A 22873-nucleotide genomic window follows, 5' to 3' on the forward strand; every position below is an offset into this window, starting at 1 on the left:
GTGAAGGAGGAGCTCCTAGAGGGGAAGGCGGAAGGCCGCCCACAGCAGAAGGCCCCGCCCCTTCCAACCAGTGTTCGGCGCGTCCCTTCCTAGGGAGGCACCGGAAATGGCTTCCTAGGGAGGCACCGGAAATGTCTTTCCTTTGCTTTGCTCCTCTGACGGGGGGGAAGAGGAGTCCCACTTCCGGAAGGGAGTCCGTCCTTCGAGGGAAGGAGCTGCAGGTGGGTCCCTTCTTCCTTTTGTCCCAGAGAGAGAGAGAGAGAGAGAGAGACGGGCTGAGGGGAGGGAGGGGGAGGTCGCAGGGAAGGCTCTGGAAGCCGGATGCAGGGCTTTCGGTGGGAAATGTAGGACCGGAAGTGGGTGGGAGAGCCTGCCCTGGCAGAGGCCCCACCGCCTGCCCCCAGAGGACCTCCCTGGGAAAGGATGGAGAGGGATTCACAAAGGAGAGAGAGAAAAAGGGAAGGGCCAAGCAATGGAGAAGAACCCGGATGACAGGGTGGTTGTAGGTTTTTTCCGGGCTATATGGCCATGTTCTGGAGGCATTCTCTCCTGACGTTTCGCCTGCATCTATGGCAAGCATCCTCAGAGGTAGTGAGGTCTGTTGGAACTAGGAAAAATGGGTTTATATATCTGTGGAAAGACCAGGGTGGGACAAAGGACTCTTGTCTGCTGGAGCTAGGTGAGAATGGGTTGTTGTAGGTTTTTCCGGGCTCTATGGCCATGTTCTGGAGGCAATTTTTCTCCTGACGTTTCGCCTGCATCTATGGCAAGCATCCTCAGAGGTAGTGAGGTCTGTAGGAACTAGGGAAAAATGGGTTTATATATCTGTGGAAAGACCAGGGTGGGACAAAGGACGCTTGTCTGCTGGAGCTAGGTGAGAATGGGTTGTTGTAGGTTTTTCCAGGCTATATGGCCATGTTCTAGAGGCGTTCTCTCCTGACGTTTCGCCTGCATCTATGGCAAGCATCCTCAGAGGTAGTGAGGTCTGTTGGAAGTAGGAAAAATGGGTTGATATATCTGTGGAAAGACCAGGGTGGGACAAAGGACTCTTGTCTGCTGGAGCTAGGTGAGAATGGGTTGCATAAGGTTGTCCCACAACCTTATGCATTGTGTACAATTTAAACATTGACTTTTTTATAAAAAAAACCTGGGCAATGTTGAGTAGTAAAAGTAAAACTATTATTATTAAATTATTAAATTACATTATTATTATTATTATTATTTGTCACCTGCCTCTCCAAGCTAGGTAAATAAATAAAAATGGGAATGACATTTGGGAAGATGATGGGATCCCAGCTGAACTGTTTAAAATCTTGGAAGATGATGCTGCCATGGCTATATGGCCATGGTCTTGAGGCATTCTCTCCTGACGTTTCGCCTGCATCTATGGCAAGCATCCTCAGAGGTAGTGAGGTCTGTTGGAAGTAGGAAAAATGGGTTTATATATCTGTGGAATGACCGGGGTATGACAAAGAACTCTTGTCTGCTGGAGCTAGGTGTGAATGTTTCAACTGACCACCTTCATTAACATTTGAAGGCCTGGCTGAGCCTGGGAAAATCTTTTGCTGAGAGGTATTAAGATGTGCCTGGTTGTTTCCCCTCTGTTGTTTTGCTGTTGTAATTTTAGAGTTTTTTTAATACTGGTAGCCAGATTTTGTTCATTTTCATGGTTTCCTCCTTTCTTTGAAATTGTCCACATGTTTCTTGTGGATTTCAATGGCTTCTCTGTGTAGTCTGACATGGTGGTTGTTGGTGTGGTCCAGCATTTCTGTGTTCTCAAATAATGTGCTGTGTTCAGGCTGGTTCATCAGGTGCTCTGCTATGGCTGATGTCTCTACACAGAGAAGCCATTGAAGTCCACAAGCATGTGGACAATTTCAGGTCATGAGTTCGAAGCCAGCCTGGGTTGGAGTAGGTTTCCAACCAATTGTGTGTAGCATGTTGTCGACCTTTGCAACCCGAAAGACAGCTGCATCTGTCAAGTAGGAAAATAAGGTACCACCTTAAAGTGTGGGAAGGCTAAATTAACTGATTTACGAGGCCATAAAGAAGACTCTAGCAAAGCATTCCAGCGGGGAAGCATGCGGGGAATGCGGAAGTGCTTCATCAGCGTCGCAGATAGACGATTACAGCGACAGCTCCCCAGCGGCCAGAAAAAGTTAAATAGCCTCTGTGTATGTCTGTATATGTTTGTATGTCAAAAATTGGCATTGAATGTTTGCCATATATGTGTACACTGTAATCCGCCTTGAGTCCCCTGCGAGGTGAGAAGGGCGGAATAGAAATACTGTAAATAAATAAATAAATAATAAATATTATTCAGGTAGAATGTAACTCCGTCCAACACAGGCTGTAACCCTCTACCCTTACAACTGAGTGCCTCTCTTGTGTCTGCAGGGGTAGCTTAAAGTAAGTATTTGCAATATAGTTGATTTTGCCTAGGGGCGTTCTTGAGGCGCTCTTGGAGGAAAATAGACTTTGACATATGCGAGTTGTAGTTACTGGGATGTATAGTTCACCTACAATCAAAGAGCATTCTGAACTCCACCAATGATGGAATTGAACCAAGCTTGGCACACAGGACTCCCATGACCAACAGAAAATATATATCAGTGATTGGTTGGGGGGGGGGGGGGGGGCAAAATACTGTTTGCTTACCGTTGAAAATTACCTAGGGCTGCCTCTGTGTGTCTGGATTCAGTTTCAATTTATTCACCCTCATCCAGACTGTCACTGTATTCACATGAGCTCATTCATCTTGTTTTGTTTGCAGGCCCCATCAGTTCTCCCGGTCCTCCCACTTTGAATGTCATTTGAGGGAAGAGGGGAACACATCTTCATCCAGGTTGGAGGCAGCCTAGAAGTGAAGAACAAAGATGGTTGGGCAAGAGCCAGCTGCTGCCCACTTAGAAGTATTTTCTTCTGCTGTTGAGGCAGAGAAAAATGGAGCACTCTGGAAGGACCCTTGGGAGAAAGCCCATGAGAGCACTCTGCTCCATTCAGACCTTCCATGCCAGCGCTTCCGGCATTTCCGCTATGAGGAGGCCTTGGGGCCCCGAGAGGCCTGCAGCCGCCTCCACTCCCTCTGCCGCCTGTGGCTGAAGCCCCAGCAACACTCCAAGGCGGAGATGCTGGACCTGGTCATCCTGGAGCAGTTCCTGGCCGTCCTTCCTGCGGAGATGGAGCGCTGGGTCAGGGAATGTGGGGCAGAGACCAGCTCCCAGGCTGTGGCCTTGGCTGAAGGATTCCTCCTGAGTCAGGAAGAGGAGAGGAAGCAGGAGACGACCCTGGTGAGAAAAGAGATACTCATCTTGTAGTTTCAAAGAACCAAGAATAATTATTTTGAAGGATTCAGTTTCTGGTAGCTAACTTTTCGAAATAATACAAACAAGATGGAACGAGTTCAGAGAAGGGTTAGAAAAGGAGGACCCAGGTGTGTTCACCCTGGAATACAGTCTTGGAGTGCCATGACTGCCCCCTTTGCACACACACACACACCCTTCGGTTCTCACGAAGTGGAGGGGGCAGTCCTCTCCATTCCCCAGGATGGAATAACCAGGTATAATGATCTGAAGTAATAGGATGGTAAACTCTGAAGATTAAAAGGAATGTATTGAGAATTCCAGTGGTGTGTATTTCAGAGCAAGCATCTGGCTGAACCCTCCCTAAGAAACTGTATGTTATTCACAGGTAGAGATAACTCAACACGGACCTGAAATCACAGATATACTGTCTTAAGTTACTCAGTCCAATCATAGAATCATAGAGTTGGAAGACACCTCTTGGGCCATCCAGTCCAACCCCATTCTGCCAAGAAGCAGGAATATTGCATTCAAAGCACCCCTGACAGATGGCCATCCAGCCTCTGTTTAAAAGCTTCCAAAGAAGGAGCCACCACCACATTCCACGGCAGAGAGTTCCACTGCTGAACGGCTCTCACAGTCTTCCTCATGTTCAGATGGAATCTCCTTTCTTGTAGTTTGAAGCCATTGCTCCATTGCGTCCTAGTTTCCAGGGAAGCAGAAAACAAGCTTGCTCCCTCCTCCCTGTGGCTTCCTCTCACATATTTATGCATGGCTATCATATATCCTCTCAGCCTTCTCTTCTTCAGGCTAAACATGCCCAGCTCCTTAAGTCCAAGATCCCCTCTAGGGTCGCCCCAAATTGCAACCCCAGAATTACATAAACTACTTCATCTCAGCCATAGCCCTTCCACTTCAGATTGAGTCCTGAAGCAGAGTGCAATGCCCAAACAAAGGCAGACTTCCCACACCAAAATCAAGGAAAGACATATTCTTCTACAGAATGAAGAAAAACAGTCTTGGGTCCCAACCATAATCCAAGAAGTCTGGAACTGGTTGCAGAAAGAGAGCGCTCCCTCCTTTACTAATCCGTCTTTTCCCTTGTGATCTGTGCTGCTTGTTTAGGTGCAGGACTCTGTTGCAGAGGAGACCAGTCAGGTGGAGGAGTCACACATTTGGGTCGTCCAGATTGGAGAAGAAGGAGAATATATCACAGTTGGTAAGTAATGGGCATTGGTCCTTCTTGCTTGGTCACTTCATCCTGATTAGACCTGAAAGGTCTGAGCTGTGTGAATTGGAAAAAAAATGGGGAGCCTGGGATCTTAAGAATAACCACTGAGAGGAGATATTTCCCTACAAGACTTTTTTGTGCCATTTTCAGAGTTACTTAATTCCTTTCCTTCTCTCTGGATGCTAACAGTGGTGAATATGCTCCTTGCAGAAATACAGAAACTAATACAGTTAACTCTTTACATTTGTTCGGATTAGGTCACAACATACCCATAAAACAAAATAGTGCACATTGAAGACCTGGGACCGAAATCCAAGGAGAGAGTTTATTAAAAGGGCCGTGGGACAAAGGGCGAATGGCAGACTTCTGAGGGAAGGAATGGTGGGGCAGCCAGAAAAAGAGACAATCTCACCCTCCCTGGTGTCTTTCCTCTCTTTCACAGGCAGTGAAACATGGCCAAGTGATAGTAGCACAAGTTTTCCTGATTCTTTCCTAAGAAGAGATTCTGCGGGACCAGATCAGGTAGGCAGCAGGATCCCGAGAGGGGAGGGGAAGTTAAATCTCCTCGTCCGTTGAATATGGCCAACTTGGGTGGCATTTTCTCCTCGTAGATAACATTTTTTCCTCTTCAGGTGACCTTTGAAGATGTGTCTGTGGATTTCTCGGAGGGGGAGTGGGCTCTCTTGGATCCAAGCCAAAAAGCCTTGCACCAGCAAGTCATGGAGGAAAACTTAGGAATTGTGTCATCTCTGGGTAAAGCTCCATTTATGCTTGTGGTTAGCCAAAGCTGTCTGCAAGTTGTAAAAATTATCCAGTGTTTCAGATCCCTTCCGCCATAGAAAAATAAGCTCATTCCACAAACATATAGGGGCCAGCACAAGAAGACAGTTGGGTGGCATTGCTACATTAGATGAATTCTAGGCAGTGGTTATTTTCCATCCACCAACCATGCTTGTGATGGTGGTGGGAGTGAGACAACGGCTTCTAGCACCCAGGTAGGTTTGCACAAGGAGATACAGTGAACCAAATAGCCTGGACCTGAGCCATTTAGGACTTTAGAGGTCATAACCAGAAATTTGAATTGTGTCTGGAAACAAATTGGCAGCCAGTGGTGCCATGGCAGCAAATAATATTTATTTATTTATTTATTTATTTTCAGTATTTATATTCCGCCCTTCTCACCCTGCAGGGGACTTACAGTGTACACATATATGGCAAATATTCAATGCCAATTTGACATACAACGTATACAGACATACACAGAGGCTATTTAACTTTTTCTGGCCGCCAGGGGAGCTGTCGCTTTCATCATCCATCTGCGACACTGATGAAGTACTTCCGCATTCCCCGCATGCTTTGCTGGAGTGCTTTGCTGGAGTCTTTTTTATGGCCCCATAAATTAGTTAATTTAGCCTCTTCACACAAGGTGGTACCTAATTTTCCTTCTTGACAGATGCAACTGTCTTTTGGGCTGCAAAGGTCGACAACAGGCTACACAATGGGTTGGAAGCCCACTCCAACCCGGTCTGGCTTCGAACTCATGACCTTTTGGTCAGAGTGATCTTAATGCAGAATAATAATGATGATAATAATTTAAAAAATCCTTTTCCTCCTCTTCTCAGAGCTCAAGACAAGTTACAACATTGCTGAAACACGTAATATAACTATTTCTCCATACAGAAAAAGTAATCAATTCAAAATGCTGGCTTTGGCCTAAAAAGCCCTAAACGGTTCTGGCCCAACTTACCTGTCCGAACGTATCTCCCCTTACGAACCACTGAGGACTTTAAGATCATCTGGGTAGGCCCTGCTCTCGGTCCCGCCTTCGTCACAAGCATGTTTGGCAGGGACGAGAGACAGGGCCTTCTCAGTGGTGGCCTCTCGGCTATGGAATGCCCTCCCTAGGGAGATCGGATCTGCTCCCTCCCTCTTGACGTTTTAGAGGCAAGTTAAAACATGGCTATTCGAGCAAGCGTTTACAGAGACAGAGTAGCTAATATAGGAAATCAAATGACCTGACAATGGAATTGGACAATGCTTGAGAATAATGAGACACTGATGATGTTGCTTTTATTGCTTTTGTGATATCTTATGCTGTTTAATGTTTTTTATCTATTATGTTTTATGTATACTGATTTGTTGGAAACCGCCTTGAGTCGCCAATTGGCCGAGAAAGGCGGTATACAAATACAGCAAATTAAATAAATAAATAATCCAATAATACCAGGCCATGTTTGTGAAGCTAACAATGTAAAATAGGTTTTGCTTCATGCCTCTATTAACTCTGAAGTAAAGAAAATGAAGTTAAAATGGTAACTTTATTCTGGTTTCTAATCTGAATTTGGATGTTTGTTCTGCTGCCTGATGCCATGAAGTTGAGTTCACCTACATACATGGCATCAGGCAAATCAAGGGTTTCTTGTGTCAGAAGTACAGGAGAGTCGAGAGAAACTTGGGCTAAGGAAACAACTCTATTTTCCCAAGCCCTGGTTGCATTATAATTTATTTTGAGACATATATCCTGGTATAATATTTCGAGCAAAAACAAAACAATTTTTTTCTTAACCGCCAGGGTTGGAAAGGGTTGTGGGAAAGAGTTGTCTTTGTGTAAATGCATTTTGTTATTTGTATCCTTTTTAACGCTAATATAACCTTTTCTTTTCCATGCATGGTCACACTTCCCTTGTTCTCAAACCATGTAAATAGAGAAGACACGATTTAAATATTTGGAAGATGGAAGGAATTTCAGTAGTAAGGAAGCACTTACCTTTTCTCAAGCAACTCACACAAGGGATAAACCATTTAAATGCTTGAACTGCGGAAAGAGCTTCAGTAAGAAGGGAGGCCTTCTTTGTCATCAGACAACTCACACAGGAGAAAAGCCATTTAAATGCTTGCAGTGCAAAAAGAGCTTCAGTCAAAAGAGAAACCTTATTAGTCATCAGGCAACTCATACAGGAGTAAAGCCATTTAAATGCTTGGAGTGTGGAAAGAGCTTCAATGAGAACTCACACCTTGTTTGCCATCAGGCAACTCACACCGGAGTAAAGCCATTTAAATGCTTGCAGTGTGAAAATAGCTTCAGTCAGAAGAGAAACCTTATTCGTCATCAGGCAACTCACACAGGAGAGAGGCCATTTAAATGCTCAGACTGTGGAAAGAGTTTCAGTCAGAAGATAGTCCTTGTTCGTCATCAGACAACTCACACAGGAGTAAAGCCATTTAAATGCTTGCAGTGCGAAAAGAGCTTCAGTCAAAAGAGAAACCTTATTAGTCATCAGGCAACTCATACAGGAGTAAAGTCATTTAAATGCCCAGAGTGTGGAAAGAGCTTCAGTCACAAGAGCAGCATTGATTACCATCAGGCAATTCACACGGGAGTAAAGCCATTTAAATGCTTGCAGTGTGAAAAAAGCTTCAGTCACAAGCATGTCCTTATTCATCATCAGGCAACTCACACAGGAGAGAAACCATTCAAATGCTTTCAGTGTGGAAAGAGCTTCAGTCACAAGCATGTCCTTATTCGTCATCAGGCAAGTCACACAGGAGAGAAGCCATTTAAATGCTTGAAGTGTGAAAAGAGCTTCAGTCATAAGCATGTCCTTATTCGTCATCAGGAAAGTCACACAGGAGAGAAGCCATTTAAATGCTTGCAGTGTGGAAAGAGCTTCAGTCGAAAGACATATCTTGCTTGTCACCAGACAACTCACACAGGAGTTAAGCCATTTAAATGCTTGCAGTGTGGAAAGAGCTTCAGTCAAAAAGGAAGCCTTGTTTACCATCAGACAACTCACACAGGAGAAAAGCCATTTAAATGCTTGCAGTGTGAAAAGAGCTTCAGTAAAAAGGTAGACCTTGTACATCACCAGACAACTCACACAGGAGAAAAGCCATTTAAATGCTTGCAGTGTGAAAAGAGCTTCAGTAAGAAGAGAAACCTCATTAGTCATCAGGCAATTCACATGGGAATAAAGCCATTTAAATGCTTGCAGTGTGAAAAAAGCTTCAGTTACAAGCATGTCCTTATTCATCATCAGGCAACTCACACAGGAGAGAAACCATTCAAATGCTTGCAGTGTGGAAAGAGCTTCAGTCAACAGAGAAGCCTTGTTTGTCATCAGAAAACTCACACAGGAGAAAGACCATTTCAATGCTCAGTGTGTGGAAAGAGCTTCGGGCATAAGCATGTCCTTATTCATCATCAGGCAACTCACACACAAGATAAGCCATTTAAATGCTTGCAGTGTGAAAAGAGCTTCAGCCAGAAGAGAAGCCTCATTAGTCATCAGGCAATTCACACGGGAGTAAAGCCATTTAAATGCTTGCAGTGTGAAAAAAGCTTCAGTCACAAGCATGTCCTTGTTCGTCATCAGGCAAGTCACACAGGAGAGAAGCCATTTAAATGCTTGCAGTGTGGAAAGAGCTTCAGTCAAAATGGAAGCCTTATTAGTCATCAAGCAACACACACAGGAGTAAAGCCATTTAAATGCCCAGAGTGTGGAAAGAGCTTCAGTCACAAGAGCAGACTTGATTACCATCAGGCAACTCACACAGGAGTAAAGCCATTTAAATGCCCAGAGTGTGGAAAGAGCTTCAGTCACAAGAGCAGCCTTGATTACCATCAGGCAACTCACACAGGAGAGAAGCCATTTAAATGCTTGCAGTGTGAAAAGAGCTTCAGTCACAAGAGAAACCTTATTAGTCATCAGGCAACTCACACGGGAGAGAAGCCATTTAAATGCCCAGAGTGTGGAAAGAGCTTCAGTCAGAAGGGAAAACTTGTCTACCATCAGGCAACTCACACAGGAGGAAAGCCAATTTAATACCTGCAGTGTGAAAAGAACTTCAGTCAGAACAGAAGCCTTGTTTATCATCAGGAAACTCACGCAAGAGAGAGACCATTTCAATCCTTGAATTGTGGAAATAGCTTCAGTCATAAGGAAGGCCTTCATTTAAATGCTCAGAGTGAAGAAAGAGCTTCAGTTATAAGAAGCACCTTGTTTATCATGAAGCTGTTCACACAGGAGAAAGGCCAAAAATAAATGCTTGCATTGTGAAAAGAACTTCAATCAAAAGAAATACCTTATTCACCATCAAGCAATTCACATAGGAGAAAAGCCATTTAAATGCTAAGAAAAAGCTTCAGTCATAAAGGAGGTCTTGTTTGTCATTAGAAAACTCACACAGGAGGAAAAACAGAGTTTGGAAAGAGCTTCAGTCGAAATACAAACTTTAATTGTCAACTCACATGAAAGAAATAGTCAATCCATGGGGTAAAGGCAAGTTCCCTTGTTTTATATCAAAGAGGGCATGAATCTGTGTCAAAGAAACACCGAGTTAAAAAACTGTGGCTTTGGGGGAAAATAATAACCTGACCAATTTTCTTTGATGAAATATCTCATTAAACACAAGTGATAATATTTTGGGAGATTAAGGAAGGATATTTCTGGTTTTTTTTATCCATTCGTGCATACTGTTAAAGCAACTCTTTCCTGTCATGTATATTCATAGTTAAAAATACATTTAATTGAGAAGTTTGATGAGAAGTGTTGGAATGGGTTTGATTAATGACTAACATCTGATATTGTTGTTTTTAAATTGTTTTTAAATTGTGTTAGATTTTAGCCTGGTCTTGTAAGCCTCTCCGAGCCCCAGGGGAGTGGTGGCATATACGTTTGATTTATAAAATAAATAAATAAATAAATAAATAGATGTATCATGTAATTCAGTGTATTTGGTATAGAGTTTTCTTTTATGAAAGAGCCAATAAAGCATCACTGATAAATTGTTTTCTATTCATTCATGCATACTGATTACTGTGAATATTTAAATGTCCTATCTATAACATGGAAATAATATATTGTCGTAGGCTTTCATGGCCGGAATCACTGGGTTGTTGTAGGTTTTTTCAGGCTATATGGCCATGTTCTAGAGGCATTTTCTCCTGACGTTTTGCCTGCATCTGTGGCAAGCATCCTCACTACCTCTAAGGATGCTTCCCATAGATGCAGGCGAAACGCCAGGAGAAAATGCCTCTAGAACATGGCCAAATAGCCCGAAAAAACCTACAACAACCCATAGAAACAATAGATAATCTATTACAATTGTGTATATGTGTGTGTGTATTCAGTCTCCAAAGACACATGGTGTTTCTTAAAATATGTAGGTGAGAATTAATCTAGTTTATCCTGGAGAAAAGGAATGTTTCGAATTCTGAGCCTCTTCTGTATGTTTTGATATCTACATAAATAAAAATGTAATGTTCGTTTGTGGGATTAACAGAACTCAAAAACCAGTGGGCCAATTGACACCACATTTGGACAGCATGCACCTAACAACCCAATGTATGTCCTTCACTCAAAAATTTTGATTATGTCATTTGGGAGTTGTAGTTGCTGGGATTTATAGTTCACCTATTATCAAAGAGCATTCTGAACTCCACCAATTATGGCATTGAACCAAATGTGGCACACAGGACTCTCATGACCAACAGAAAACACTGGAAGGGTTTGGTGGGCATTGACCTTGAGTTTGGGAGTTGTAGTTCACCTACACCCAGAGAGCGCTGTGGACTTAAACAATGATGGATCTGGACCAAACTTGGCACAAATATTCCATATGCCCAAATATGAACACAGATGGAGTTTGGGGAAATAGACCTTGACATTTGGGATTTGTAGTTACTGGGATTTATAGTTTACCTACAATCGGAGCATTCTGAATCCCACAAACGACAGAATTGGGGCAAACTTCCCACACAGAACCCCCATGACCAACAGGAAATACGTAAGGCCATCCAGTCCAACTCTCTTCACCAGGGCAAGAAAATGTAATCAGAGCCCTCCTGACAAAGAGCCATCCAGCCATAGATATAGATAGATAAATAGATAGATAGATATGATTCACACACACACACAGATATAGTGTCCTAGATGTGAAAGGGACCCCTAAAGAAGGACAATGATATGTTGCATATTCCAGAGTAGGCATACCAGACACTCTCCACATCAACACTGACAAAGAAACAACAAGAAATACTGTTTACCCACAAGCAGAAAGAAATTACATAGATTAGAAACCAACACTTTCTCATTACTTTATTTTCCAGATCAACAGACTGGGCCACAGCAATGCGTGGCAGGGGACGGCTAGTTAAAGGAATAATTTTGCACTGAGTCTATTCGCTAAGGTTTAATAATAGAATCATAGAGTTGGAAGAGACTTTGTGGGCCATCTAGTCCAAGAAGCCAGAAAATTGCATTCAAAGCACTCCTGACAGCCTCTGTTTAAACGTCTCCAGAGAAGGAGCCCTTTAATGGAAAGAAGGAAATGATGAACAACTATCTGAGCTTCCTCCATTAATCCCCATGTTAAATTCCTAGCAGAATCTGAATGATGATTTGCAGACCATCTGGTTGGTTGTAAGCTTGGAACGTTGTGGTTGAAAATTAATTTGGTGATTTTAATCCATCTAAATGGGGGAATATGGTTACTTACATAGAATCATAGAGTGGGGAGAGACCTCATGGGCCATCCAGTCCAACCCCCTGCCAAGAAGCAGGAATGTTGCATATCAATGCACCCCAACAGATGGCCATCTAGTCTCTGTTTAAAAACCCCCAAAGGAGCCTCCACCGCACTCCGGGGCAGAGAGTTCCACTGCTGAACAGCTCTCACAGTAAGGAAGTTCTTCCTAATGTTCACATGGAATCTCCTTTCTTGTAGTTTGAAGCCATTGTTCCGTGTCCAAGTCTCCAGGGCAGAAGAAAACAAGCTTGCTCCCTCCTCCCTGTGGCTTCCTCTCACATATTTATACATGGCTTTCATGTCTCCTTTCAGCCTTCTCTTCTTCAGGCTCTGCACCAGGTTTTCACGATTTCAATAAAATGCTCGTATTCCTCGGGGATTGGTGCGGCCGATGTGATCATGTCATCTAACATGTCTGAGAATTTAGTCCAATCTGCCTTTCTGAAGTTGAATCTTCATTTAAATCGAACTTCCTGAGGCCTTACAGTTGGGAACATTTGGCATACTATTGGTCGGTGCTGTGTGTTTGGGATTGGTGGTCCCACTGATTTGATGCATTGCTGCACGATGCTGTCGCTCACAAATAGGAGGTCTGGGTTGTAACCTCGGTGCCATCTCCCACTGTTGTAGGATGGTGGGAGCTTGCTATCATGGATGAGTGATAGTTTGTGCAGTTCAGACCAGAAGAGGACAGCCTCTCCATTTCTGTCCTCTTGGGCATAGCCCCATACGTGGCTATGGCTGTTGAAGTCACCAATTACTACCGCCCTTTGGTGCCTATCAAAATTCTCGGGGGAGGAGAAGCAGAACTCTTCATTTGGGGGCTTGTACACAGAGGGGATGGTGATGTTATTAAGCTCTACTGTTAGAACCTCGATATTGTTTTCTTCAGTGTTGTGGGCACTGCTGACTTGGAGGCCTGGTTTGACAAAGACGGTGCTTCTGTACTCCGCATGTGGTCTTTCCGCTACTAAGACCATTCCTGGAACTTTGGGACGTTTCTGTTGTTCATCCCTGTGTGTTTCTTGGACACACAGCACATCACATTTCCATCGCACAGTGCAGAACCAACTACCTTTAGGGCATTACTCCTGAAACAACTGCCTTGTTGGAAAACTACTACAGGCTCCACAACGAAGACCCTTTTAGTGAGCAAACCCTTCAGGCAGCGCAGAGCATTGTGTCCTCCATCTTTGAAGCCAAGAAAGAACAGTGGATCAAGTTGATCACAGAGGTCGACATGGGCAGGAGCAGCCAGAAGGCGTGGAGGCTGCTGAGACGGCTGAGCAGTGACCCCTCACAAACTAATACCCATGCCAACATAAAGGCAGATCAGATAGCACACCAACTCTTGAAGAATGGGAAACCCAACTTTGCCACCAAAGTAGGAAAGAAACCAATAGCCAGACAACCAGAGATTGAGAACAACAACCTTCATGAACCCTTTACATCTACTGAATTGGACATGGCTCTCAATAAATGTAAAAATGGCAAAGCAGCTGGCCTGGATGATTTACGGATGGAACAAATCAAGAACTTCGGTCCAAAAGCAAGGCGCTGGCTGCTGGAGATGACAAACAACTGCACTGCATCCTGTCAGATCCCCAAAATCTGGAGGAAAGCAAAAGTCATCGCCATCTTGAAGCCAGGCAAAGACCGCAATGACCCAAAAAGCTATAGACCAATCTCCCTGTTGTGCCACCTCTACAAAGTTCTGGAGAGACTTATTTTGCATAGAATTACGGGAAAAATAGACCCATGTCTGATCCCACAGCAAGCTGGCTTCAGGAAAGGCAAAAGCTGCACATTGCAAATGCTGAACCTGACTCAGCACATAGAAGATGGCTTTGAAAGGCAGCAGATCACAGGAGCTGTCTTCATAGACCTGCCAGCAGCTTATGATACTGTAAACCACCACCTCCTCCTGAGAAAAATGTATAATATCACAAAGGACTACCACCTCACCCGCCTCATAGGAAACCTGCTACAAAACAGGAGCTTTTTTGTTGAGTCCCAGGGCCAGAGAAGCAGATGGCGGAAACAGAAGAACGGCCTGCCTACACAAATGACCAGCCACTGCCAGAAGGGACAGAGAGTTTCATCTATGCTGATGATCGTGCCATTACCACTCAAGCAGGGAGCTTTGAGACGGTAGAACAGAAGCTTTCCGAAGCTCTAGGTACCCTTACTGCCTATTACAGAGAAAACCAGCTGATCCCCAACCCATCCAAAACACAGACGTGCCTTTCACCTTAAGAACAGACAAGCATCCCGAGCTCTGAGGATTACCTGGGAAGGAATCCCAGTGGAGCATTGCAGCGCACCCAAATACCTGGGAGTTACTCTGGACCGTTCTCTGACCTACAAGAAGCACTGCCTGAACATCAAACAAAAAGTGGGTGCTAGAAACAATATCATACGAAAGCTGACTGGCACAACCTGGGGATCACAACCAGATACAGTGAAGACATCTGCCCTTGCGCTATGCTACTCTTCTGCTGAGTATGCATGCCCAGTGTGGAACACATCTCACCACACTAAAACAGTGGATGTGGCTCTTAATGAGACATGCCGCATTATCACAGGGTGTCTGCACCCTACACCACTGTAGAAATTACACTGCTTAGACGGTATTGCGCCACCTGACATCCGCCGGAAAGCAGCAGCCAATAGTGAAAGGACCAAGGCAGAGACATCTCCAGCTCATCCCCTGTTTGGGTATCAGCCAGCACGTCAATGACTTAAATCTAGAAATAGTTGTCTAAGATCTACAGAGACACTCGTTGGAACACCTCAGCAAGCGAGAGTCCAAAAGTGGCAGGCTCAAACCCAGAACCTCAACCAATGGCTGATACCAAATGAGAGACTCCCCCCTGGGCACACAGAGGACTGGGCAACTTGGAAGGTGCTGAACAGACTGCGCTCTGGCACCACGAGATGCAGAGCCAACCTTCAGAAATGGGGCCACTAAGTGGAATCCACGACATGCGAGTGCGGAGAAGAGCAAACCACTGACCACCTGCTGCAATGCAACCTGAGCCCTGCCACATGCACAAGGGAGGACCTTCTTGCGGCAACACCGGAAGCACTCCAAGTGGCCAGATACTGGTCAAAGGACATTTAATCAGCTACCAAACTCACACATTTTGTATTTTGTCTGTTTGTTTGCTTTGTTCTGTTAGAAATGTAATATAATTTGAATGGTTGTGCTGACACGACAAATAAAATTCTTCAGGCTAAACATGCCCAACTCTTTAAGCCGCTCCTCATAGGGCTTGTTCTCCAGACCCTTGATCATTTTAGTTGCCAATGCAACTTATTTAGGTGATCCCCTGTTGTCAGAGTATGATGGCCTTCCAAGTGCAGCGTCTTGGCGGTGGCTACGTAAGTGACTTTAGAGCCCTATTCTTGACCCAGATGGACATTGGTTTCCAAGTGGAAAGCGGTTGGCTTGACGAGCCTTCCTCCTGGCACATTTCTCCCTTTCGTCCTCTATGCTGGAACTGCATAAGTTCCAGTTTCCCTTTGTTTGGTTTCCTCTCACATAGTTTTAGAGCAGTTACTTTTATGTTAGTTTATAAGGGCGGAATTTAGGAAAATCCTTCCTGCTTTGTGTCAGCCATTTTGTTTTGCCTGAAGAAAAGGGAGCCATTTTCTGTCAGTTAGTTGGCCACACCCCCTTTTGCCTGAAGAAAAGGGAGCCATTTTGTGTCAGTTAGTTCGCCGTGCCCCCTTTTGCCTGAGGAAAAGGGAGCCATTTTGTGTCAGTTTGTTGGCCATGCCCCCTTTTGCCTGAAGAAAAGGGAGCCATTTTGTGTCAGTTAGTTCGCCGTGCCCCCTTTTGCCTGAGGAAAAGGGAGCCATTGTGTGTCAGTTAGTGGGCTGCACCCCCTTTTGCCTGAGGAAAAGGGAGCCATTGTGTGTCAGTTAGTGGGTGCACCCCCTTTTGCCTGAGGAAAAGGGAGCCATTGTGTGTCAGTTAGTGGGCTGCACCCCCTTTTGCCTGAGGAAAAGGGAGCCATTGTGTGTCAGTTAGTGGGCTGCACCCCCTTTTGCCTGAGGAAAAGGGAGCCATTGTGTGTCAGTTAGTGGGCTGCACCCCCTTTTGCCTGAGGAAAAGGGAGCCATTGTGTGTCAGTTAGTGGGCTGCACCCCCTTTTGCCTGAGGAAAAGGGAGCTATTGTGTGTCAGTTAGTGGGCTGCACCCCCTTTTGCCTGAGGAAAAGGGAGCCATTGTGTGTCAGTTAGTGGGCTGCACCCCCTTTTGCCTGAGGAAAAGGGAGCCATTGTGTGTCAGTTAGTGGGCTGCACCCCCTTTTGCCTGAGGAAAAGGGAGCCACTGTGTGTCAGTTAGTTCGCCGTGCCCCCTTTTGCCTGAGAAAAAGGGAGCCATTGTGTGTCAGTTAGTGGGCTGCACCCCCTTTTGCCTGAGGAAAAGGGAGCCATTGTGTGTCAGTTAGTGGGCTGCACCCCCTTTTGCCTGAGGAAAAGGGAGCTATTGTGTGTCAGTTAGTGGGCTGCACCCCCTTTTGCCTGAGGAAAAGGGAGCCATTGTGTGTCAGTTAGTGGGCTGCACCCCCTTTTGCCTGAGGAAAAGGGAGCCATTGTGTGTCAGTCATTGATTGAACTATTTGTATATTCTTTTATTGGGTTGAGAAACGTTTAAAGTTCAGGGGCCAGTTTGGAGAGTTTATTTCCTCAGTGAGGCCCTTTCATGCTAGTACTGGTTGTGATGCATCAGATGAAATGCTGGTGACATGAGTGGTCTATCTAGATTGTCCAGGTTTCATTTTCACACAGCCTCATTCCTTCTCTCTGGCTGCAGTCAATTATTTAAAAGTTTACAGTAACCCAAATAGAAGCTTTTCACAGCATAATTCAAACAGTCGGACAATTTAGAAGGGAAAAATGGTAGGGGACAGGAAACTTACACAGAAGTGACTCCCCAAATCCATTCGGTGGTTTCTGGAAACGCCCTCCAAACTGCTGCGGAATAAATGGGGGTGGCAGAAAAGTAGATAGGGAACACTAGTGGGCTATGTGAGACTTGCAGACTAGATATTCCCATTTCCTTTTCTGTACATAACATATTCTCACTAAATAGACTACCATGTTGTTGTGGTGCAGAGGGAGGTGTCTGACCTGTTTAATCTGCAGGAAAACTATTAGTTTTAGTTATACAGAAATGTATATTCCACCCTTCTGGTGCTTACACAGCACTCATGGCAGCTAAATATTAAAGTTGGGCTCGGAAGCTCCAGCTAGTCCAATGCTCGGCAGCCATGATACTAACAGGAGCGGAGCGCAGGGAGCATACAACTCCTCTGCTGCACCAGCTCCACTGGCTGCCGATTTGCTACCGGGCTCAATTCAAAGTGCTGGCGTTGGCCTATAAAGCCCTAAACGGTTCTGGCCCAAGTTACCTATCCGAACGTATCTCTGCCTATCAGCCCGCCAGGACCCTAAGATCTTCTGGGGAGGCCCTGCTCTCTATCCCGCCTGCTTCACAGGTGTGGTTAGCGGGGACGAGAGACAGGGCCTTTTCTGTGGTGGCCCCCCGGCTGTGGAACACCCTTCCTATGGAGGTAAGATCAGCCCCCTCGCTAATGGTGTTCCGAAGAAGATTAAAAACTTGGATGTTTGAACGGGCATTCAGTTAAACAGTGCAATGAATGTGATGATTACAGGAATGGAAATTTGGACGACGGATTGGATCACGACTTTAGTTATGAGATGCATTGTGTTGTCTATTGTTGTGTCAATATTTTATATTATGCTTTTATGGTTTTAAATTGTATATTGTTTATTGTTTCTTATCCTTGTTGTAAACCGCGTTGAGTCGCCCGTCGGGCTGAGAAACTGCGGTATACAAGTAAAGTAAAGTAAAGTAAAGTAAAGTTAGTGGGCTGCACCCCCTTTTGCCTGAGAAAGAGGGAGCCATTTCATGTCAGTTAGTTGGCCACGCCCCCTTTTGCTTGAGGAAGAGGGAGCCATTTTGTGTCAGTTAGTTGGCCACGCCCCCTTTTGCCTGAGGTAAAAAGAGCCGTTATCAATCATAGTCCAGCAGGGAATTCTAGAAGCAGGACGTGTCTTCCGTTGGTCCCAGAGTTCCACGCTTTTAGAAGCCATTTCAAGTCTTTTACCAGTGCTTTTACAACTACTTCAACTGGTTTACTATCTATCTCCAGTTATACTTTCAACCAGTTAACGTTTCATCAACCAACATTTAAACAGCAACCGGCTAACACTTGAGGCCTAGGGGTTCCTCAGAGGCCTCTGTGCCAGAGACGGAGAGCGAGGTAACTGTCATCTATTCTCCTCGGAAACATCCACGCCTGGAAGCTTTGGAATCATTAAGTTATCTTTCAGGTTGTAAATATGAACTTTGTTGTGGGGGAACCACGTTAGTGCCTGGGTGGAGTCCTCTTATTCATTCGTTACTATAAGATATAAGGAAGAGGGAGCAGGCTTGTTTTCTGCTGTATTGGAAACGAGGACTGGGAGTTGTGAGTTCAAACTACAGGAAAGGAGATCCCACAGTTATTTGCTATCTCTTTCTCATCCTTTTAAGCCATTTAAAAACCTGTTCTCTACATAAAACACAGCACCCTCTGGCTTGGTGTGAAAAACTTTCTTCAAAAGTCTGCCTTAACTGAAGGGTTTTAGCCTGCTGCGGGAAGTCCAGCATTGAGAGAACAATTCTGGTTTCCTTGGGCAGGGAGTTCCAGAGTTTTGGGGACCTGCCGAGAAGTCCCTCATGTTTTTCCCAACTGTGCCTGCAATGGGAGCAAAATGAGAGAAGGATCTCCTGAGGATCTTGGGCCAGGATAGGTTCCTAAGGAGAGAAGGAGTGAGTTGCCAAATGGCTAGGACCAAAGTCATAAAAGGGCTTTCTTTAGCTATATAAATAAAAATGTAATGTCCGTTTGTGGGATTAACAGAACTCAAAAACCACTGGACGAATTGACACCAAATTTGGACACACGACACCTCTCAGGCCAATGAGTGACCATCATAAAAACACTGAAAAAACTCAGCAGAAGAGACTTAAATAGCCACCCCCCCCCCAAAAAAAACATTACAACACATGCGCAAAATCACACACACACACACACATATATATATATATATATATACACACAGACACACATATATACACACATGCATATACACACACAAAACATACACAGGAAGGTAGGAGAGAAAGAGGGAGAAGGAAAGAAAGAAGGGTAGACAAGGAAGGAAAGAAGGAAGGAAAGAAAGCTAGAGAAGGAAGGAGGGAGAGAAAGAAGGAAGGAGGGAAGGAAGAAAAAGGTAGAGAAGGGAAGAGAAAGAGGGAAGAAGAGAAGGAAAGGAAGAAAAAAGGTAGAGAAGGAAAGAAGGAGGGAAGGAGATAAGGAAGGAAAGAGAAGGGTAGAGAAGGAAGGAAGGAGAGAAAGAAGGAAAGAAAGTAGAGAAGGAAGGAGGGAAGGGAAAGAAGGAGGGAAGAAGGAAGAAAAAAGGGAAAAGAAGGAGAGAAGGGGAGAGAAAGAGGGAAGAAGAGAAGAAAAGGAAGAAAAAAGGTAGAGAAGGAGAGAAGGAGATAAAGAAGGAAAGAGAAGGGTAGAGAAGGAAGGAAGGAGAGAAAGAAGGAAAGAAAGGTAGAGAAGGAAGAAGGGAGAAAAGAGGGGAAAGAAGGAGAGAAGGAAGAAAAAAGAAGGGGAGAGAAGGAGAGAAGGGGAGAGAAAGAGGGAAGAAGAGAAGGAAAGGAAGAAAAAAAGGTAGAGAAGGAAAGAAGGAGGGAAGGAGATAAAGAAGGAAAGAGAAGGGTAGAGAAGGAAGGGAGAAAGAAGGAAAGAGGTAAAGAAGGAAGGAGGGAAGGGAAAGAAGGAGGGAAGAAGGAAGAAAAAAGGGAAGAGAAGGAATGAAGGAGAGAAGGGGTGAGAAAGAGGGAAGAAGAGAAGGAAAGGAAGAAAAAAGGTAGAGAAGGAGATAAAGAAGGAAAGAGAAGGGTAGAGAAGGAAGGAAGGAGAGAAAGAAGGAAAGAAAGGTAGAGAAGGAAGAAGGGAGAGAAAAAGGGAAAGAAGGAGAGAAGGAAGAAAAAAGAAGGGTAGAGAAGGAGAGAAGGGGAGAGAAAGAGGGAAGAAGAGAAGGAAAGGAAGAAAAAAGGTAGAGAAGGAAAGAAGGAGGGAAGGAGATAAAGAAGGAAAGAGAAGGGTAGAGAAGGAAGGGAGAAAGAAGGAAAGAGGTAGAGAAGGAAGGAGGGAAGGGAAAGAAGGAGGGAAGAAGGAAGAAAAAAGGGAAGAGAAGGAATGAAGGAGAGAAGGGGTGAGAAAGAGGGAGGAAGAGAAGGAAAGGAAGAAAAAAGGTAGAGAAGGAGATAAAGAAGGAAAGAGAAGGGTAGAGAAGGAAGGAAGGAGAGAAAGAAGGAAAGAAAAGTAGAGAAGGAAGGGAGAGAAGAAGGGAAAGAAGGAGGGAAGGAGAGAAGGAAGAAAAAAAGAAGGGTAGAGCAGGAAAGAAAGAGAGAAGGGGAGAGAAAGAGGGAAGAAGAGAAGGAATGGAAGAAAAAAGGCAGAGAAGGAAAGAAGGAGATAAAGAAGGAAAGGGAAGGGTAGAGAAGGAAGGAAGGAGAGAAAGGGAAAGAAGGAGGGAAGAAAGAAAGGGAGAGAAGGAAAGAAGGAGAGAAAGAGGGAAAGAAGGAGGGAAGGAGAGAAAGAAGAGTAGGGAAGGAAGGAGAGAAGGAGGGAGAGAACGAAATAAAAAAATGAAAGAGGGAAGGAAGGAAAGGAACGAAAGAGAAAGGGAAGGAAGGAAGGAAAGAGACAAGGAAGGGTGGAACCGAAGAGCAAAGGAAGCGAGAAAAGAAACAGGTAGAGAAGGAAAGAAGAAGGGAAAGAACAAGAGGGAAGGAAGGAAAGAGGGAGGGAAGGAAGGAAGGAAAGAGGGAGGGAAGGTTGGCTACAGCAATGTGTGGCGGGTACAGCTAGTATTTATTTATTATTTTGATTTATTGTTCTTATAGCCCGCTACCATCTCCCGCAGGACTCGGTGCGGCTTACAAGAGGCCAAGCCCAAAAACAACATAAAAACAACAACAGCAACACCAGTGTTCAAATTTGGGCATATTTGGTAAGGTAAGGTACAAGTTTCTCCTATTCTTTTGGGATAGGAGAAAGTGCAGACAGTTCTAAATGCCCACCCCCTGCGCCTTTTTGAGTTTGGATGGGCGGAGGGGCTTGCCATGACCGCAGCCTTTCTGTCCGCTCCCTGTGCACCCTTCCGACCTCTTTGATGGCAAGGGAGCTATGCATCCCAGTAGCTCCCAAATGCCGAGGTCTGATTTACCCAAATTCCACCAGTGATCACATTGGGGCATATTGAGTATCCGTGCCAAGTTTGGTCCAGATCCATCATTGTTTGAGTCTGCAATGCTCTCTGGATGCAGGTGAACTACAACTCCAAAACTCAAGGTCAGTGCTCACCAAACCCTTCCAGTATTTTTCGTTGGTCGTGGGAGCTCTGTGTGCCAATTTGGTCCAATTCCATCATTGGTGGAGTTCAAAATTCTCTTTGATTGTAGGTGAACTATAAATCCCAGCAACTACAACTCCCAAATGACATAATCAATTCTCCCTCCAACCCCACTAGTGTTCAAATTTGGGCATATTGGGTAAGGTAAGGTAAAAGTTTTCCCCTGACATTAAGTCTAGTCGTGTCCAACTCTGGGAGTTGGTGCTCAATTTCTAGGCCAAAGAGCCGGTGTTGTCCATAGACACCTCCAAGGTCACGTGGCTGACATGACAGCATGGAGCGCTGTTGTTGGGTATTTGTGCCAAATTTGGTCCATTGAATGAAAATACATCCTGCATTTCAGATATTTACATTATGATTCATAACAGTAACACAATTACAATCAGGAAGTAGCAATAATAATAATTTTATGGTTCTTGTGGGTTTTGTCGGGCTATATGGCCATGTTCTAGAGGCATTTCCTCCTGACGTTTCGCCTGCATCTATGGCAAGCAGCCTCAGAGGTAGTGAGGTCTGTTGGAACTAGGAAAATGGGTTTATATATCTGTGGAATGACTGGGGTGGGGCCAAGAGCTCTTGTCTGCTGGAGCGAGGTGTGAATGTTTCAACTGACCACCTTCATTAGCATTTGAAGGCCTGGCTGAGCCTGGGAGAATCTTTTGTTGAGAGGTGTTAAGCTGTGCTTGGTTGTTTCCTCTCTGCTGTTTTGCTGTTGTAATTTTAGAGTTTTTTAATACTGGTAGCCAGATTTTGTTCATTGTCATGGTCTCTAAAAAACTCTAAAATTACAACAGCAAAACAGCAGAGAGGAAACAACCCTCTGGAATCTATCAAGGGGTCCCTGCTTTCCTGCCTTTTTCTCCCCCTTCTTCAGAGGAGGATGCTGCCTTCTCAGCCTCGTCTGCCTCTGCCTGGGAATGGGATCTGTGGGGCCTGAAGGAGGGCAGAGAGAGGCTGCAAGGACAGGGTCCTCACCACCTGCCCCCAGAGAACCCGCCTGGAAAATGATATGGAGAGATTCACAAAGGATGAGAAAGAGATAGCAAAGGACCCAGCCATGGAGAAGACCCAGGGCAATGGTTTTGGTCTTTGGGAAGGAGAGGATCCCCTTGAATCTTTTCTCCCCAGATTCAGAAGCCAGTCATTAATTCAACATTCATGGCAAAACATTATCCTGTCTTGAGACTATTCCCATGAGCTCATTCATCTTGTTTTCTTTGCAGGCCCCATCAGTTCTCTCAGCCCTCCAACTTTGAATGTCATCTGAGGGAAGACGTGGACATACCTTCATCCAGTTTGGAGA

General features: G+C 44.8%; 2 protein-coding genes across 3 annotated transcripts in view; both read left to right on the top strand.

The window, feature by feature from the left end:
• Positions 1–22873, top strand: part of LOC132765972 (zinc finger protein 271-like) — a 57112-nt gene that overhangs the window by 22470 nt on the left and 11769 nt on the right. The window lies entirely within an intron of this gene.
• LOC132766003 (zinc finger protein 202-like) lies at positions 78–22837 on the top strand. Of its 2 annotated transcripts, XM_067465466.1 has the most exons (6): positions 123–221; positions 2774–3290; positions 4428–4521; positions 4976–5055; positions 5166–5286; positions 22794–22837. In XM_067465466.1, the coding sequence occupies exons 2-6, from the start codon at positions 2877–2879 to the stop codon at positions 22835–22837; spliced, it is 753 nt and encodes a 250-aa protein (XP_067321567.1). In that variant the 5' UTR covers positions 123–221; positions 2774–2876. The 2 variants fall into 2 exon arrangements, with proteins under 2 accessions (XP_067321568.1, XP_067321567.1); XM_067465467.1 differs by lacking the exons at positions 5166–5286; positions 22794–22837 and adding an exon at positions 7240–7435 and having other exon boundaries at positions 78–221.

This window comes from Anolis sagrei, chromosome 2 (genome assembly GCF_037176765.1).
Source record: "Anolis sagrei isolate rAnoSag1 chromosome 2, rAnoSag1.mat, whole genome shotgun sequence".
NCBI classification, from domain to species: domain Eukaryota; kingdom Metazoa; phylum Chordata; class Lepidosauria; order Squamata; family Dactyloidae; genus Anolis; species Anolis sagrei.